Raw genomic sequence first — 19,659 nt, 5'->3', positions numbered from 1 at the left:
CAAGTCTTGGGAGTGCACATGATAAGATTTTTAGCGCTATCGATTCCAATGGCTTATATCTGTGTGGATCATTATTTTGTGACCCCACACATAATGGTGAAATCTCTCCAAGCCAAAAACGATGGCTAACATTTCCCTCTCGATGTTTGAGTTGAGTGGCGGTACTTCAGGGTCCATATGAATAGTATATTCACCAGGTAGACAACCAATAGTGTCAAATACATCAGGGAATTCCTTAATGATTTTTTTCTTTTATTTAAATTCCCTTTCCAACTCAATCTTGGCATTGGAATGGGCTTTGTATTTTTTTGTAATGTTTGGTCATCATTTGTTTGCACCTGATGATTTTTGGAACTGTCTGTATCGACTGACTTCACAGCTAAGTTTAGGATCATTAGCCCTAACTCACTTGATGTCTGTAGTCCTATCAATATGGGCCTTTTTGAATTCACAACATAGAATGTTGCACTGACAAATTTGTTGCAAAATCTTACGCCTAGACAGCATGTTCCTTCCTAGTCAGTTGTTGTTCCACCGAATGTGGTTTAATTTATAGCTGTTGCTTTGAGTGGAACTTCATGTAGTTTTTTTGTATATTTCCTTGGGTAAAAAGTTGCACCTGCATTTATCTGTCTATTTGCCTCTGACTATTGCCAATTTTTAATTTAGCATATGTCTTGGTAGTGGATGATGACAATTGCTGAATTGGGTGGAAATAAATGTCTTCTCTTGAAACACTAATGTTACTTTCGCCTTGCGTCGCCGTGTAGTTTCGCCTGTTTTTATGCCACTGTGGCTGTGTCGTTCTTTCCTGTATTTTTATCTCCTATATTGGAACGGCAAATGTTGGCAAGTTGTCCTTTTTTGTTGCATATCATGCACAATTTTCCTTTTGCTGGGCATTCTCCTCGAGAATGTCGTTTGCCAGATAAATTCCAAATATGAAGAGATGAACTACAAGAGTATCTTTCACATTTTGGTCGTATTCGCACTGTTTGGCTATTTGATGAAGCCATTTTGCGATTCATCTGAAGTTTGTCTGCACTGCAGCAGTTTGTGTCTTGCCACGTGAAAATTCGACCTTGAGTTTGAATACTGTCTAAAGTATTTAATGTAGTTTTCAACTGTCCTTTCTTCTTCATGCCGAAAGATGAATGTGTCACTTATTTCTTGTAGTTTGACACCCACCCATAACAAAAGATATCTAACCTTGATATCATCGTTAACATTGTGCATTGGACCTTTAAAATGAAGCCTGACTTGCCAAATAAATTTGTCCAGGCAATGTTTGCACTGGACCATTCTATTGTTGGTGGTGGAACTTGGGATGGTTTGCCATACTAAATAATATTGATTTGGTATGAGATAATTATCTTGCCTTTCGTGTTTAACGGCTACACACATGGACGTCTTTTTTTTTTTTTTTTTTTTTTAACTCGTGCAGAAAAACAAATATCACAGCTTATTCATTGTTTCCAATTCGATTCATTTTGAAAAAAAATATGTCCTTGTAATCTGGCTTCTGACACATGTTGGGGGATTAATCCGGTAGGATGGTTGTGATACAAAATGGATAAAAAAGAATGAGAATGTTGGCCGACCATTTTCTCAGGTTTAAGGATAAGCTGAAAAGTAATCTTGCAGCTGCAAGTATTGCACACACTGATTTTAAGAATACTGCTTCAGACCATAAGGCTGTGAGGAGAGCAATTTACACTGGAATCAAGATTTTTTTCTGCATCCAACATCGTCAAGCTGTGAGAAACAAGAGAAAGGAATAGAGCTTCAGAGGGTGTCAGAGGAACGCATACTCTTACTCAGTCTGTGGTTTTTGTTCCATCATTAGTGCGTCTTAAATGTCACTCTAGATTCAAACACAAGGTTAATTTCACAGGCATCGAAACCTCATATGTCAAAATCGACGGGAGAGTCCATCATATATATATATTATTTTTTTGTAGTTTTGACATTGTTTCATTGTTACAGCTTATTTATTTTTGGTTTTGTGTACGTTAATTAACATGTTTAATTATTTTATTAGTTAACATTTAATTAAAAACATTTAATTATTTTAACATTGTCTCATTTATAGTTTGTTATATACATGGCCAAAATGGAAGGAGAGAGTAAGTATATTTTGATGGAGTCTCTCTTTAAAAATCTACCAAAAAATCAAGTAATTATCCAATCCATACAAAATTTTCATTGATTATTAAGTGAAGAATGATCTTTATAACAGTGTATTTTTTTTTCATAAGCGATTTTTATATATTTTTTTTGCCTACAAAACCCCCTTTGTGGGTACAAATATACTTAAAATAATCAGCCGAAACTGAACAGAATATGTTGCGTTGTGGGGAGGGTGAGGATTGTAGATAAAACAAACAAACAAAAAAAACAACAACTGTACACGTATCAGATTTTAAGGTTGAAAATCCAGATTTTGAATGTTTATAATTTTTCATCGTTTGTGTTTTGAAGTGTGAAATTCATTTAATCTATATAATTATAAAACTCAAATGACTTGTAACGAGTGATGTAATCCACTTTCTGGTTTATGACATCCGGTTACGCATGCACGCATAAACATTAACCCATAACAACATAAACAAATAAACACAAATCGCTTCTTTTGCAGATTTTGACCTGCGCACTGAAATATTAACGTTATTATTTCGAAATTATTATTTAACATGGGAAGAGTGGGAGTGTTTTGTAACTATTCTTTATTACAACTATACTGTCGCTATTTTCTTACAACAGCAACTTTAACCCATTGACAAACATAAGAACAATTGTAGTAAAGCCAAGACTACTACTACTACTCTCTATCCGTCCCTTTTCCTTCTTTTCTTCCTTCCTTCCTTCTTGTAAATTTTTTGTTTATATTTCTAGATACAAAATAGTTGTGTGAGAACGGTGAATTTGTTGACACATTTACTAATTCAATATTAGTTTTATTTTATTTTATTTATTTAGGTTTTATTTTTTTGCTTCAGGTTTTATTAATTATTTTTTTTTTTTTAGATTTTAAGTTTCTATAACTTGGTTGAAGGATTCCAATATGAGTTTTTCATTCTTATATTTCTCATCGGTAGGTTCATATGCGTTTTTGCTGCTAAATGACTTTTGTCGGCGTTCGATTTGTAGGAAAATCATGTTTAATTTTCGATTTTTGAGCGATTATTCGGAACAATAGGTAACTTTACACGAATAGGGAGGATATTTTTTTCATGTTTGAGTGATCCGTCTGTGATTTTTAATTTTGATATACTTTCATCGAAATGTTTCTGTTATGTCAAAAAAAAACTTTTCTTTACATCACAAGTGTCACGCTCATACATGAATTCCATAGCTAATATAACATACTGACCCAACGGGTCACGGGTAGTCTAGTATGTTATAATAATTATGACCTTTCAGATTAGCAAAAAAAAAAAAAATTATATATTTTTATTATTTTTGCAAAAAAATAATACTTTCAAATCTTTGAGAAATAAATTAATAATTTTCTTTTAGTGAGCCCAATATTGCTAATATACTATTATATAGGAAATGTTTTGAACAAGCAATACCAAAAAAAGATCGATAAATAACTGCGCATTTTGCTAAAAATACGATAATTTCTTTTGGCAACTTGTTGTTACGTGCTATTACACTCACCTATGGAAGACCATAATGGTCTACACACACTTGTTTGTATTTACAAACAGTTGTTATCTCCTCCTTTTCCTTTTTGCTGTGACTTGTGCTTGACTTAGTTTAAAGTGTGAGGAACTTGCATCTACCACACTCTCTTGTCCAGAAGCACTTGGTCCTGATGGCAAGACAGGGGTAAGATGACCATGCATGATACTAGATAAGTTGCCTCCAACACATACAGCTCCTAGCATTCTCAAAATGGTCACCCATCTGCTATTAGCCAGCCTCATCGTTGCTTAACTTTGGGGGTTATGTAGGCAACAAATATATATATATATATATATATATATATATATATATATATATATATATATATATATATCGCTTATGAAAAAAGAATTAAACCCTTATAAAATTGATTCTTCACTTAATCGTCAAAATAAACGTTAAAAATACATGGAAATTTACTAAATGAACTTATTTAGTCCTAATAATAAAGATTAATGGATTTTAATAGATTTTAATTTGTTATAAAAAAAAACAACTTGGTTTTTCTTCCATTCTTGGCTGTGCCTAGTTAATTAATTTGTTTCCAACTTTGATAATTGTTTAGTTATAGTATTGTTCATGTATAGTATTCATGTATTACTGTTTTTTATTTATCTTCATTTTTTTTATTATTATTATTCAAAAATTTGTGTATTCGTTTTTAGTTTGCTTTTGTTACATTATAAAACATTATAAAACATGTAAAACATTATAAAACATGTAAAACATTATAAAACATTATAAAACATGTAAAACATTATAAAACATGTAAAACATTATAAAACATGTAAAACATTATAAAACATTATAAAACATTATAAAACATTATAAAACATGTAAAACATTATAAAACATTATAAAACATGTAAAACATTATAAAACATGTAAAACATTATAAAACATGTAAAACATTATAAAACATGTAAAACATTGTAAAACATTATAAAACATGTAAAACATGCAAAACATTATAAAACATGTAAAACATTATAAAACATTATACAACATGTAAAACATTATAAAACATTTCAAACATTATAAAACATAAAACATGCAAAACATTATAAAACATTATAAAACATGTAAAACATTATAAAACATGTAAAACATGTAAAACATTATAAAACATGTAAAACATTATAAAACATGTAAAACATTATAAAACATGTAAAACATTGTAAAACATTATAAAACATGTAAAACATGCAAAACATAAAACATGTAAAACATTATAAAACATTATACAACATGTAAAACATAAAACATTATAAAACATTTCAAACATTATAAAACATAAAACATGCAAAACATTATAAAACATGTAAAACATTATAAAACATGTAAAACATTATAAAACATGTAAAACATGTAAAACATTATAAAACATGTAAAACATGTAAAACATTATAAAACATAAACATGCAAAACATTATAAAACATGTAAAACATTATAAAACATTATAAAACATGTAAAACATTATAAAACATTATAAAACATGTACTTTGACAAATCCATGATTGTGATATCTGCCATGAAGATGGACATTAGTCCATTCCCCTAACTTCCTTCTGTTTATATATGTATAAACTTGAAATTGCTTTGAAAATTTTAATTTATAATTTTCTATTGTATCGTTTTTCGTAATTTTTGGATATGTTATAAATTCGACATAACAATTAAAAACTATTGGTTTTACATGAAATTCAATATTTAAATTTTCGAATTGTACTCTTCTAATGAAGACACAAAAAAATGGCATGCTTACACAGAAAGGCCAGGAAGTGCTAGCCTCTTATGAATAGATGAACCAATCGGTGAACAGTAATTCTGGTGGAGTGTAGGATGGGATTAGATATGACCACCATTCATTGATAATAAGGCTCTGTAATAAAAACACAAAAATTAAATAGTTTTATTTATAACAATTTTTTTTTTTTTTTTGCAGTAGAAAAATAACTTCAGTAATCTTCCCACTCCCTCAAACACATACAACAATGGTTAAGTTTTAAACAAACGCATCAGTGATCAAGATTTAAAATTTGTTATATGTCCTTAAAAACGCTGTCTAGTCCAGCAATGAGTGATTATTTTACATTAAATTTATATACATACAAGTTCTAAAATCTGACCATTATTAGAAATGCCCAAGAGTTGGTGCTTCTACAAAATTTGGACCGAACCAAATCTACTTTTGCAGAGCTAAGCATAGGTTAGGGTTAAAAAACAGTTTGGCCAAATTCTGTAGAAATACAAAAAAAGGTAATCAAATTGAGTTATCTGTAGGGAAAAAAGATAATATCAAAATAAAAACATCACAAAATCTATGCATATAAAATTAGTTAATTTTTCTTGACAACTTTGTTAAAACAATGTAAAATAATGAATTGAATACGAAAGTACAGACAAAGAGTTGTTTTATCTATTAGAAGAAATTGTTTGCTTTGGTTGGTGTGTAAATAAAATAGGCATATAAAGTGTGTGTGTGTGTGTGTGTGTGTGTGTGTGTGTGTGTGTGTGTGTGTGTGTATTTGTTTTGTTAGTGAAAGAGTGTATGTACGAACTTATGTGTACATTTTTAAAAAAAATTTTTATTGCATTTTCACCCCAAACAAGGCATGGTGCCACTTTGATGTAGGGGGTTACTATCTGGGACACAATTGCAGGGATACTATGTAGGGAGTTGAGCTGCAAGATGTCTGTTTGCATTACACTTGAACTTCTGTATGTCAGTACAGTCGAGGAAGCAGGAACGCGGAAGGGAATTCCAAAGTTTAGCAGTTCTGGGGAAGAAACTGATAAAGTAGAAGGCTTCTGTGTAGGGATGAGATTTTACTGCTTTTCAGATTTGTCAGAGATATTTACATCGAGGGGGTACAAGGGCGCTTGTAGTTCGTCAGAGAATATACCATTAAAATACTTGTAAAACAAGCAGAGGGATGCAACATTTCATTGATGGAAGAGAAGTTGAAGCCTCGCTGACAGTTCTGGACCTATTAGATTGGTGACTCTCTTTTGAACCCTGTCCAGGAGTGAGACAAGTAGCAGACGCACCAGTGACAACAATACTCCATAAATGGATTAATGGTGACATTATAGAAGCACAGGATACTTTCAGGCGTAACTTTTTAGCACAGTAGAGAGAGCCCACCTTACTTGCAGCAGGGAGATAATTTATGAATATCAAAAATAATAAAGGTCCAAGGATCGACCCCTAAGGTACACGCGCATTTATATCATATTGTTTTGATGTACGTCCATCGAGGACGATCTGGATTCTTTTCTTATTGGTCCCCCAATTTATCGGAGAGGGACCTATGTTTTCAGTGGCTTCCGTGCTTCTATTAGTCCGGACTATTGCCAGATAATAGTCCATTAGTTTTTCCTGAAATTTTGCCATAAATTGTATTTCATTAAATAGATGTGCACAGTAAAAAATTCTTTTACAAAAATTGCTGTTACGCCCCCAGCAGCTCAAAAGAGGTAAAAAATGACACATTTTGCCTCATAACTCATCCATCCATTAGATTTTTTCTTAATATAAATCTAGTATGGGTGACCTTGGCAAAATTCTGGTTTGCATCCCCGGGGACTTTTAGTGCTAAAAACGCCTCTTTTTGTGGCTTATTTTCATATTTCTCAATAAAAACTTGATATGTCTGACTATATATTGTTTTTACACGGTGGTCAACTCAAATATACATATGTTAAGGTCTGAAACTGCACCGTTATCCATTTACACTGGGATTCGGCATCCTCAGGGGCTCAAAAGAGGTCAAAAATGCTCCAAAATGGCCCAAAATTACACTTTTTGCCCCATAGCATTTGATCCATCCATTAAATTTTCTTGAAACTTAGCCGAAATGTGGAGGCTATTGTTCTTAATATAAATTCAGTATGAGTGACCCTGGCAAAATTCTGGTTTGCATCCCTCTGGAACTTTTAGGGCTAAAAAAACATGCCTTTTTGGAGCTCTTTTTCGTATTACTCAAGAACTTGTGAAAATGTGAAGGCAACATTGGCCCTTCACACTTCTCACATTCATCATTTCTTCACTATTTTTTGTGGCGTCATCTTACATGCAGCACAACAGGGGACTACGCATGCACGGCTTGTTTAAGAAGGATTTAATTATGTTACATATTCGTCCAGTAATACCATATGATCTAATTTTCCTGAGAAGACTCTTGCGCCATATCCTTTCAAAAGCCATATATTTAGGGCTACTGCCCTACTTTCCCTGTTTTATCTAGTGCATGGTATTCAGAGATTACAGTTAGGATATTTGCATATGTTCAGTGAGCAGTATGTGCTTCATTGCGCTACAAAAGTTTTTGAATATCTTTCTTCATATATGTAATATATGAAAGCCTTTTAAGCTGGATTTATTAGTGAGTGTTAAGATTAACTCTTATATCTTATCAGTAAGGAATGAAAACCATTGCATGAAAGGAAAAACAAAACCATTTTTGTAATAACAATTATCTACACTGTTTGGTATACAAAAAAGAAAGTTGTATAGTATCCGAGTGACAAAAGGAAGAGTTAGAAAGTTTTTTAGCTGCCAAAAGTCTGTCAGAACTTATTTTCAATCTAACATAATCAATGCTTGAGCATTCAGGGGCAGGACAGAGATAGAGAACGTCTTTCCTCATTGCCTCCAGTATTCTCTATTCTGGTTCACAATTTCTATATTTAACACAAATTCAAGCAACTTACTCATGACACAGAAAGCTAATCAGTCTCTAATGCAATGCAGAAGACCGATCTCCATTATTTTTCAATATTCAGCAAACTAATGAAGTTTTCCAAGGTGTTAGAAATGATTTCTCTTTTATAACTTATTTTCACATAGACTTGTTACTTTTGCGCTTGCAATCATTTCCATTGGTTGGGAAATACTGGGTTCACATGTTCCTTTGAAAACTTGCTCGTTTAAAAAGTAAAGAAAGCGAATCCAAATGAAGTAGAGAAAGAAAAAGGGTAAGCAATTCATTGCATTTGCTTTTTAGCGTTTCTCAGAATCATTTCGCAATTCAGTCGCTACAAGCTAAAAGAATATTTTAACCAAAAGTGTAAATAAAAAAAAAGTTTTTTGTCTTAATTCTTAAATAGGAATTAGCAAAAAAAGAAATACGCATTTAGTCAGTAATTAATCCTAATATGGAATGTGGAATGAATATTGGTGAGTTATAAAAAGGGATAGCCTTCTTCTCAATTATTCGTTGAGGATTTGTGGCCCTCATGTTGGGAAACATTAATATTGACATGTTGTAGACGAGGTCCACCTGAAAATTTAGCATAATCCTGGTATTGGTTAGAATGACAACTTCTTCAGTGCAGGGATTTGATATCAATTTCTTGCAATTACAGATTCAACTCTTCTCAACGACGAACAGGAATCCTTGTTAGAGATGGACAAGGATGAAGAGAATACGATGAAGAGAAACATAACGTCAACTTCAGGTAAGTTTCTCTACATTATATGAAAGATTAAGAAATAGTCACTATTAGGATTATGATATGCCTTAGAAAACATTTAAAACCTGCAAAACAAAAAAATACTCATTTTATTTTGAATATTGCTGTCTGCTTTGCAGGTCAACACTCATTTTTAGTCATAATAAAACAGATGCTACTGAAAATGATTTTAAAAAAAATGAAATTATACTTTGTCAATATTCACAATAATAAAATTCTAGAATTTCATCAGTAATTTATTATTTTCATGTATAAATTATTATTTCTAATGATCTAAAGAAACAAAAACCCACTTTAGATTTTTTATTTTTTATTTGAATCCTTTGAGACAATTAATTTGTATATTTATTTGCGACTGTTATCCTCATCTTTATAGTTATACCAGTAACTATGAAGATGATGATAACAACCTGCAAATAAGTAAACCGACTTTTGACTTTTTATTTAGACTAGAAGATTTCTTTCCGAATGTCAGCTGGTCTAATCTCTTTTTTCACATTTGAGTTCAAAATGAAGTGTTTAAATAGAAATCAACAAATCGCATTTTTCATTCAATTTAAAAAAAAAATTCTCTGCTGTTCATCATATATTCAACTTTAATCTTAAATCTAACATGTACTTTACATTTTTCTATGCTAATTTTTTTCTTTCAAATCTTTTTATCATCTCAAAACCAACAAACGCACCAATATTGAACCTTGACGAAACCCAGGCATTATATATTGTACATATTTACAATGCCTCCCCACGGGACAGAGTTAGACACCAGGGTCGTTTTTTAACGTAGAGAAAAGGTACAAAAATAAAAAATTGTCTCAATCGAGAAGGACTGCTTCTCTGCCAAAAGAGAACAAGAAATGGAAGTGCAGTATATATTGTAATTTAGAATATTTGTTACAAATTTGAACTTTATATTTTGCTATAAAAAAAAACTTTCTTATAATAATTACTATAAGATTTTGTTAGAAATATAGAAATATATTTCATTTATACTATGAGATACAGATGAGAAATGTCTGATTGAAGTTTAAATATCTGCATTATCTTCTATCAAATATTTGATAATGATGATTTTCTCATGTTGATTACAATTGATATAATTTCTCATGAAATTTAAGATGTGGTTTCGAAGTATTTTTTCAAGCATTTGCCACAAATATATGTTAGAGAACCTAGTCTGTAATTCTGAAATTAATCAAACTTTTTTTTAATGTAACTATATTATAGTTGCCACTTTTGAAATATACAGAATTTGTTTATAATCAAACATTTCCTAAATAGTTCAGTTATGAATAAAGCTTTCATTTGATTGAATATTTTAGTCCCATACTTTTACTAACATCCAACTTGAATAAACATAGTGTTATGTGTTTCAACCTTATTATTATTGTTTTGTTAAAAGCAATGTCGTTTGGCCTTGTGTTTATTTAAGTAATTATTAGGAGAGAAATGCACATTTCCTTCCTATAAAATGGTGACCCGAAACGAACACAGACCTTTTGATTACAAAGCGGCATTTATTTTTTGAGCAAAATATTAAAAAAACGACAAGGGACCAAATCACAAAGGCAGAAAGACTGGAAGAGATTTTTTTTTTCATGAAAAGAACTTCGATGAAAACAACAAGAAAGTTATTTTCCTTTTGTCGCCATCGCCGATACAAACAGCGACAGCGCGTTCAAAATTGAAGAAGAAAACAATAACAAAAAAACTTCGAAATGGGTTTCCCGTCTCTCTCTTCTAAAAAAAAAAAAAAAAAAAAAAAAAAAACTAACAAAAAAAGAAGAAAAAAATACTGTAGAATTTTGTTTTAAAAAAACCCCGGAAAACAAACAAAAGAACAAAAAAACAAAAAAAACAAAAAAAGAAACAGAAAGCGAAAAACATTTTGTTTACGAATAGTTTGTTTTTCTTTATGCGCTCATCAACCACAGGCCGACAACATTTCGCCTTCCATTTTCTTAACCGAAGAGACCAGCTACTACATCCTTCAACGCAACAAACTCAAACTATATATATATATATATATATATATATATATATATATATATATACATATATATATATATATATATATATATAAAAACTGAAGAACTTTGTTCCAAAAATATTTATTTATTTTTTAACGGCCAACTTCATTTTTCACACACACACACACACACACACACACACACACACACACACACACACACTTCTTAAATCTTTCCTTTCCCAATCCATACTATTGCTATTATTTATTTTTATCTTACTTGTAATTCTTCTGACTTATTTTCCTTCGTTTTTCTATCTCTCATTTGTTTGAAGAAGCTTTTTTTCACTTTTCGACTTTTGATTTTTTGGTTCATTTTACTTATTAATCTAATGTCTACTACCTTGCCTGCTTATGCGGGTGACGTCCGAGTTTGGTTCACTCAGCTTGAGTCGTATTTTTCAGCAAACGATGTTAAAGAGCATTGGAAATTGCTGATATTATTTAGTGCATTCCCTGCGTCGTTGACGCCAGTGGTCAAAGACTTGATCACTAACTTGATCCTAACTCCACATACAACTCGATAAAACGGGAGGTCCTGCTCCGGACGTCAGTGTCAGCGGAAAAACGCTTCCACGACGAGCTCTTGGGAGACCGTTTGCCTAGTGAGCTACTCCGGCGAATGAGAGAGTTAGCTGAAGATGTCCCCGCTGACAGTGCCCTTATAAAGCAGGTTTTCTTTTCGAGTCTGCCGGCACAGGTAAAAGCCATTTTAACTCCTATGTTGGAAAAAAACTATGTTGACATTGTAGCGGCATTGGCAGATAAAGTCCATAGACTTTACCAAGGGTCCTACCACCGCAGCTATCCCCCAGACTTCGACTGAAGTCTCTACGCTCTCAGCCAAAGTTAGGGACGCAAGTCAAGAAGCCACTTCCTTGGCTATACTTTACGCTCTCGAGCGGCTTACCAGAGAGGTGAGGAAGCTGAGTGTGGCCAGATCACAATCACCCAGACACCACTACAAGAGCCGTTCACCATTTCCACATCATGGCTGTCACTCTAGCAAGCCAGGACTATGCTTTTATCATAGTCGTTTTGGCAAGGACGCATGGTGCTGTACAATGCCCTGTTTGTATTTGAACCAGGGAAACGATCGTCTGGAGAACTGAACACGGCACATTCTTCACAGATCTCCCACAACCATGCCTATTTTATCATTGACTCCTTATCCCAAGCATGTTGCTTGGTTGATACAGGAGCAGCTTGCAGCATTTGGCCACTGAAACTCCTCACCGAGAAGCCGCCAGTTTCACCCATCACACTGCAAGTGGTAAATCACTCGTCTTTTCTCACATACGGTCAAATTTCTCATTCCCTTAACTTGGAATTATGTAGAGACTTTACGTGGGTTTTTATGATAGCTGATTTGCCCTATCCCATTATAGGCGTGGACTTTCTGCATCACTTCAACCTATTAGTTGACATATGCAGACAACAGCTGATAGATGCTAATACAGAACTTTCCGTCACTGGTTCAAAATCGAACTTCACATCTATTGGCCCTGTATTTTTCATTGCTTCTGCCGATGATTCATATCACATATTATTAAACTCCTGCCCGGAGTTAACTAACTTGAATTTTGTTGTGAGTGAACCACCTCACTCAACAGCTCACCATATTGAGACCACAGGTGCCCCTGTATTCTCACGACCTCGACGCCTCCCTGCTGACAAAATTAAAGCAGCGAAGGCAGAGTTCAACCATATGCTGCAACTGGGAATTATACGCGCCTCGTCCAGTCCATTGGCTTCCCCTTTGCATATGGTCCCGAAACGTTCCGAAGATTGGCGTCTAACTGGGGACTACTGATGATTGAATGCCACTATGGTACCCGATCGTCACCCAATCCCACACATACAGGACTTCGCTTCTTCACTGCATACCATCAGATTCCAGTGAATCCAGCCGACATCCCGAAAACTGCTGTAACAACTCTGTTTGGAGCGTTTGAATTTTTAACTATGCCTTTTGGTTTGCGAAACACGGCTAGTACCTTTCAACGCTTCATGGACGAGGTAGTGCGTGATTTAGACTTCGTCTATAACTACATAGACGAGATTCTAGTGGCAAGTGCCTCACCTGAGGAACATGTCACTCACCTCCACCTACTGTTCGAATGGTTTCAACAGTATCACACACATTACTTGCACATCCTGTGCCTGATGCCCAGTTTTCACTGGTTGTGGACGCATCGGGCACAGCTGTAGGTGCAGTGTTGCAACAACAGCACCAACAACTACAACCTCTCACATATTTTTCAAGGCAGCTGAAACCGGCAGAACAACGTTACAATACATTTGGCCGCAAACTCCTGGCTATGTACTTCGCAGTGAAACACTTTCAGCAGTCACTCGACGGCCAACAATTTGCGGTCTACACTGATCACCGTCCACTTACATTCGCACTGCGTGCTAAGCCGGACAAATATTCACCTCGCGAAACTCGTCACTTGGATTTTGTTTCGCAATTTACCAGCGATATCCGACATATCTCTGGGGGACTGAACACTGTGGCAGACGTCTTATCCCGTTTCCCTATTAATTCTCTGTCCTCACCTTCAGATATCGATTTACAACAAATGGCCTTAGACCAGCAAAGTCTGGACACGTTGGATCTGTCGTCACCTGAATTCGTAACTTGCAAATCCGGATATCTGCCCATGCCGTCTTCGGACACGCAGATCATATGTGACACTTCAACAGATTCACCTAGACCGTTTGTTCCCATGACTCATCGTAGAGCTGTCTTTGACACACTGCACAATCTGGCACACCCCGGACACAAAGCCACAGTGAAGCTGATTACAGCTAGATTTTTCTGGCCTAATATGAGGCGTGACATCACTGCTTGGACACATTCCTGCGTTTCCTGTCAGAAGTCAAAGGTGCACAACAATATCCGTGAACCCCTGGGAACATTCAGCACCCCAGATGCTCGGTTCAGCCATGTTCACATCAATCTGGTTGGACCATGGCCAGTCAGCCAGGGATTTACTTATCTCCTCACATGTATAGACCGTTTCACACGGTGGCCTGAAGCTATTCCCCTAAAGGACATTTTGGCTGAATCTGTAGCACGAGCCCTTATATTTCGAGCTGGATATTATGCTATGGAGTCCCCACAACAATTACCACAGACCGTGAAGTACAGTTTGAATCCCACCTGTTCCAGGAACTTTCCAGGATTTTAGGGATCAAACATATTCAAACGACAAGCTATCACCCAGCTTTGAATGGGATGATAGAACGCTTCCATCGACAATTGAAAGCTGCCTTACGCACTTACCCTGACCAACAGCGATGGAGCGAATACATACCTGTTGTCCTTCTTGGCTGTCGTGCAGCTATCAAAGAGGACCTGGGATACTCTCCAGCCGAACTTGTCTATGGAGTACCTCTATCGCTGCCAGGTCAGATGCTGATCCTGATAGAACTAGGATTGTCAGATCCAGCTCTGTTTATAAACAGATTGCAAGCTTACTTTAGTAAGCTCCCACCCATGAAACCTAGGGAACAGACCATAAAATTTTCGGTCCCCAAAGACATTTCTTCATGGACACACATATTTCTTAGAAAAGACTGTGTGAAAGCCCCTCTAACACCACCTTATACTGGTCCTTATTGCGTGTTATAACGCACTTCTAAACTTTTCACCCTGGATATTAGGGGCAAAAAAGAAACAGTATCTGTTGATAGAGTGAAAAGAGCTTTTCTTGACTCAGAAACACAAGACACACATATCCCACCTACATTCACACATCATACACCTGAAGTGAATACTGAAAATGACAACTATGTCACTACTACACGTAGTGGCCGCCGTGTACATTGGCCCAAAAAATTATATTTAAACCCCTGTAAATTCGGTTTATTTAAAAAAAAAAAAAAAAAAAAAGAAAGAAATTTTAGCTGGAACTTTCTATTCTCATTACCCCTTTATATATTCTTTCTTCGGCAGCATAAACTTCCAGACATTACGTTGCATTGTGTTCTGTATTTTTCTAAAGACTGCTACCTTTTTATTTTTCTTCATCGGCTTTTCGCCTAAGCAGGGGGTGATGTAGCAGTTAAAAAACTATTTACTATAAGCGGATCAATGCCTGGTGCCAAAGTGATTCGGCCACACTGACCAATTGGTTAGCAGGACACATTGATTTGAGCTGTCCCCTTAAGGACTATTTTTAGCCCTTTGGGATCTCAGCTGCGATCGCCAGAGAGACGCCAGCAAGCGACCTATACAGACCTCTCTCACTCACCCCTCCCACTGCTACTTGTTGACTACTGCAGTCTGATGGCAGACGACACCTTCAAACAGACATTTACACTTTCTTTCTTTCTCTTCAGTCTGAGATACAATCTTGCCTTTTTTAAATAAACCCTTTATTATTGTTTCGTTAAAAACAATGTCGTTTGGCCTTGTGTTTATTTAAGTAATTCTTAGGAGAGAAATGCACAACATTTCCCTCCTATAAACTCAGCCTAAACCCATTTTAGCAGTTGGTGAGAAAAATGGGTTTTTGGGTTTTTACCAAACTTTTTATAAAAAGTTATCCACTAAAGATACAAGTTTAAAATTTTTTATATTTGATTCATTTTTGGATTAGAAATTAATTTTCTAATTTTGAAATATTTTGTCGAGTGTAAAAAAATAAAAGGAATATCAAAGCCTTGAAATTTGCTTAATAAAAGAAATCATCAATCATTTTTTAAAAAAAGGCATATTATAAACTGTTATTTAAATTTTTATATAATTTTTTAAAATCCTAAACTTCAAGTGTATAAGAATAAAATATAATGGAAGTTATTACCGGCAATTTCACTCGTCTTATGTAACTTTAATTTGGTTATATGATTCTGTGATAGCCAATATGTAAGGGATATGTCATAGTCTTCCATTCCTTGAAGATACTGGGAAGATCCTTTATGACATCATAAGGGATGATATTATCCATTAAAATAGATCATAGACGACCCATGACCCGAAAAATTACAAATCATGAAATAAAGAACATGAACCTAATTTAATGGAATATTTTTTAATATAGAAATCAAACAAAAGTTTTTTTAAATATGGAAAGATAGTATGAAATTCTAAATATTTATTCAGAGAAGACAGGGAAGAAAAAGGTCTGAGAGAGAGAAACAGCAAGAGAAAAAAAATTAGAGTGAACTTATAATTCTATATTTTCTCCACCAAATTGAAGAATAACTTTTCTTTTATAAGATTGAATGATTTTTCAAAGTGGATTAATTTAGTGTGAATGTCACAGATGTAGGACTAAAAATTTGTTGTTGAAAGTGTTAAACTTAAACGCATTTGTCATTAAAATAGTTACATAATTCAAATTAACGTGAATCAAAAACTAATGATTGTACAAGAAAAAAAATCATTAGAAAAGATTGAATTTTACTTACATACTAATTTCATAAATATAACCTGCAATGTATCGTAAGTAAAATTTTACGAAAATTTCAGTTTTTACCAATTTCACAGCATAAACAAACCCATTTGGAAGACCTAATATTAGTGTTTATTCAAGGCATTCTAATCATTTACACTAAGTTTGATATAATTAAAAAAAATTTCCAAGTTTTATATTTTTATTTTCTTCATAAGATCTGTTTAAAAAATTTTTACTCTAAAGTAAGAACTGTAGCAGTTAACAAACTATTTACTATAAATGGATCAATGCCCAACGCAAAAGTGATTCAGCCACACTGACCAATCGGTTGGCAGGGCACATTGATTTGAGCTGTCCCCTTAAGGACTATTTTTAGCCCTTTGGGATCTCAGCTGCGATTGCCAGTGATACACCAGCAAGCGACCTATACTAACCTCTCTCACTCACCCCTCCCACTGTTACTTGTTGACGACTGCAGTCTGATGGCAGACGACACCTTCAAACAGACGTTTACACTTTCTTTCTTTCTAGTTTGAGATCTTTATTATTGTTTTGTTAAAAGCAATGTCGTTTGGCCTTGTGTTTATTTAAGTAATTATTCGGTGAGAAATGCACAACATTTCCCTCCTATAGAACCATCATGAATTGTCTTTGTATTACAAGTGCCTTTCCATGGTAATTAGAAGAAACGCCTTGATCCTGCTCTCAAGCTATCAAAAATTTGATAATGTCTCAGATATAGACTTCTTAAATTTAGCATTTAAAACAGATTTTCATGTGCTTTTAACTTCCAAACATTTTTTGTCAAATATTGAATTATGTATTTACTGAATAAATTTCATTTTTAAACCAAATTAAATTCAATTTCTTTTCTTTATCTAATTTTCTCATTTCATTGACATTACAAAATTATTCTAGTTCTTTAAAATAGGTTTATTATTTTTTACAGACGAATTGAAAAATAAAGAAGAAAATAAATGGAATTTAGCAGCATTTTGGTAAAAAATTTCCTCTTTTTATCCTCATATTTTTTATTTATTTTATTTTTTATTTCATCAAAATTTAGTTATTAAAATCAATTTTAATAAATCCAATTAAAATGTTTTATTTCATCAAAATTTAGTTATTAAAATCAATTTTCATAAATCCAATTAAAATGTTTTATTTCATCAAAATTTAGTTATTAAAATCAATTTTCATAAATCCAATTAAAATGTTTTATTTCATCAAAATTTAGTTATTAAAATCAATTTTCATAAATCTAATTAAAATGTTTTATTTCATCAAAATTCAGTTATTAAGATCAATTGTAACTGATCTAATTAAAATTTTTTATTTAATAAAAATTTAGTTGTTAAAACTAATTATAATAAATCTAATTGAAATATTTTATTCAAAATTTATTTAATAAAGTTTATTATAATAAATCTAATTGAAACATTTTTCTTCTTTTTTTCACCACTTATCAAGGCCGAGGGGCCATTCGAGGATAAGGGTTAATGAGTGTACAAGGGAAAATGTAGTAATTGTTAGTAGTTTAAATTTAGTAAATTGGATTACTTAAGGGGATGGCTCATCAACAATTTTTTCACATTGAACTTGAAGACAATCATATTGTAGTTCACTGGAAAGCAGGCAAACGGAAGAGAGTTCCAAAGCCGTGTAGTTCTAAGAAAGAAGCTTTGTTCATGGAATCTACGTTTAGGTTTAAGCATAGATAAAGAGTGGGGGAAATTATTGATAGTGGTTTCAGCTAGACGAGTGTTTTTCATGAAAGTCAGGATAGTGGGGGGGGGGGGCTTAGATTCGAGCTCAGGCAAGCACTTTCCATGAAAATAACGATAAAGCAGAGACAGCCTCGTAATATGTCTCTTCTGTGGGAAAGAGGTTGCAAGGAAGGGAAAATGACATCCCCCACTAAGCTACGAAGTCTATTTTGAACTCTGTCAAGGCAGGATAAGCTGCTTCTAGTAGCTTCTGCCCAGATGTGGCAGCAGTACTCCATCCTTGGACGTACCTGGCTCTTATATAAGTAAAGAATTGCATCAACAGTGATCTATCTACTGGAGCAGTAGAACGATCCCACCATTTTCCCAGCAGCCCTGGCAACGGATTTGATGTATGTGTTTCATCTCAGATCAGGAGTAAACATCAAACCTAGAAGTTTGTCAAAACATGGAGCCTCCCAAGACGAGAGCCATTCATTTTGATTTTTGCAGATGGGGATCAGAGCGTTGATGATGGAAAAATAGAAGCTTTAGATACATTCAAATTAACCAGCCACCTCTTTCCCCATTGCACCACATGATCAAAATCAGAGGAGAGATAGTCAGAGAGAACTTTGTCGTTTACTGCCTTCGAAGTGTTGCCATAGATGGTAGTGTCGTCAGCATAAATGTCTGCAAATGATCTTAGAATGTGATTTGGAAGATCATTGATGTAGATCAAAAAGAGAGTTATGTCCAGGATGGACTCCTGAGAGAGGCCAGCATTAATACTGTGAGCTCCTGATCTCTGCCCATCAACCACTACTTTTATGAACCTATCAGAGAGAAATGATTTAATAATTGAAAAGACATTTCCAGCTGTACCGTAGCTGGAGATTTTGTGGTCTAGACCTTTATGCCACACCTTATCAAAGGCATTTGATATGTCAAGAGCAATTGCCCTAGAAAGCAAGCCTACATCTAGAGATTTGCTAATCCTATGAGATGTAACTGTTAGCACATCTACTATAGATTTAGCAGAATGGAAGCCATATTCCATGTCAGTGAGGAGGTTACTTTTGCTTAGGTGGTTGACTACTTTTCTATTTAACACAGATTCCAGTAACTTACTCATGATGCACAGGAGACTTATTGGCCTGTATTGAGAGGAAGATGAGCGATCACCTGAATTCTTAAATATGGGGCATACTCATGAGGTTTTTCAGGATGTTGGGAAGCAATTCTCCTGAAGACAATGCTTAAACATCTTTGTAAATATGGGCGCTAGTTCTGGTTGAAGCTTTTTGAGCACTATAATTGCAATACCGTCAGGGCTAGTTGCTTTACTGG

At 34.1% G+C, this 19,659-nt stretch overlaps 1 protein-coding gene and 1 long non-coding RNA gene across 4 annotated transcripts in view; one reads left to right on the top strand and one right to left on the bottom strand.

Moving 5' to 3' along the window:
• LOC145260577 (uncharacterized) overlaps positions 1–11,151 on the bottom strand; it is a 64,647-nt gene extending 53,496 nt beyond the window's left edge. The window contains exons 1-3 of one of the 2 annotated variants that reach the window (XR_013864335.1): positions 11,066–11,151; positions 5,457–5,573; positions 1,626–1,755 (exon numbers count right to left, since the gene is read on the bottom strand). This is a non-coding gene — a long non-coding RNA (uncharacterized LOC145260577). Of the gene's footprint in view, positions 1–1,625; positions 1,756–5,456; positions 5,574–11,065 lie in introns of those variants that run through there. The other variant, XR_013864334.1, reaches the window with a different exon arrangement.
• The window catches only part of LOC145260575 (battenin-like), a 141,221-nt gene that overhangs the window by 40,961 nt on the left and 80,601 nt on the right, over positions 1–19,659 (top strand). For both annotated transcript variants that reach the window (XM_080118853.1, XM_080118854.1), the window contains exons 2-3: positions 9,062–9,154; positions 17,553–17,601. In XM_080118853.1, coding sequence (XP_079974979.1) covers positions 9,062–9,154; positions 17,553–17,601 — 142 coding nt within the window. The remainder of the gene's footprint in view (positions 1–9,061; positions 9,155–17,552; positions 17,602–19,659) is intronic.

This window comes from Euprymna scolopes, chromosome 36 (assembly GCF_053919585.1).
Source record: "Euprymna scolopes isolate OS-2025 chromosome 36, ASM5391958v1, whole genome shotgun sequence".
Classification (NCBI taxonomy): Eukaryota; Metazoa; Mollusca; class Cephalopoda; order Sepiida; family Sepiolidae; genus Euprymna; species Euprymna scolopes.
The sequence above is the reverse complement of the archived record's forward strand: the minus strand, read 5'-3'. Positions and strand labels throughout refer to the sequence as shown.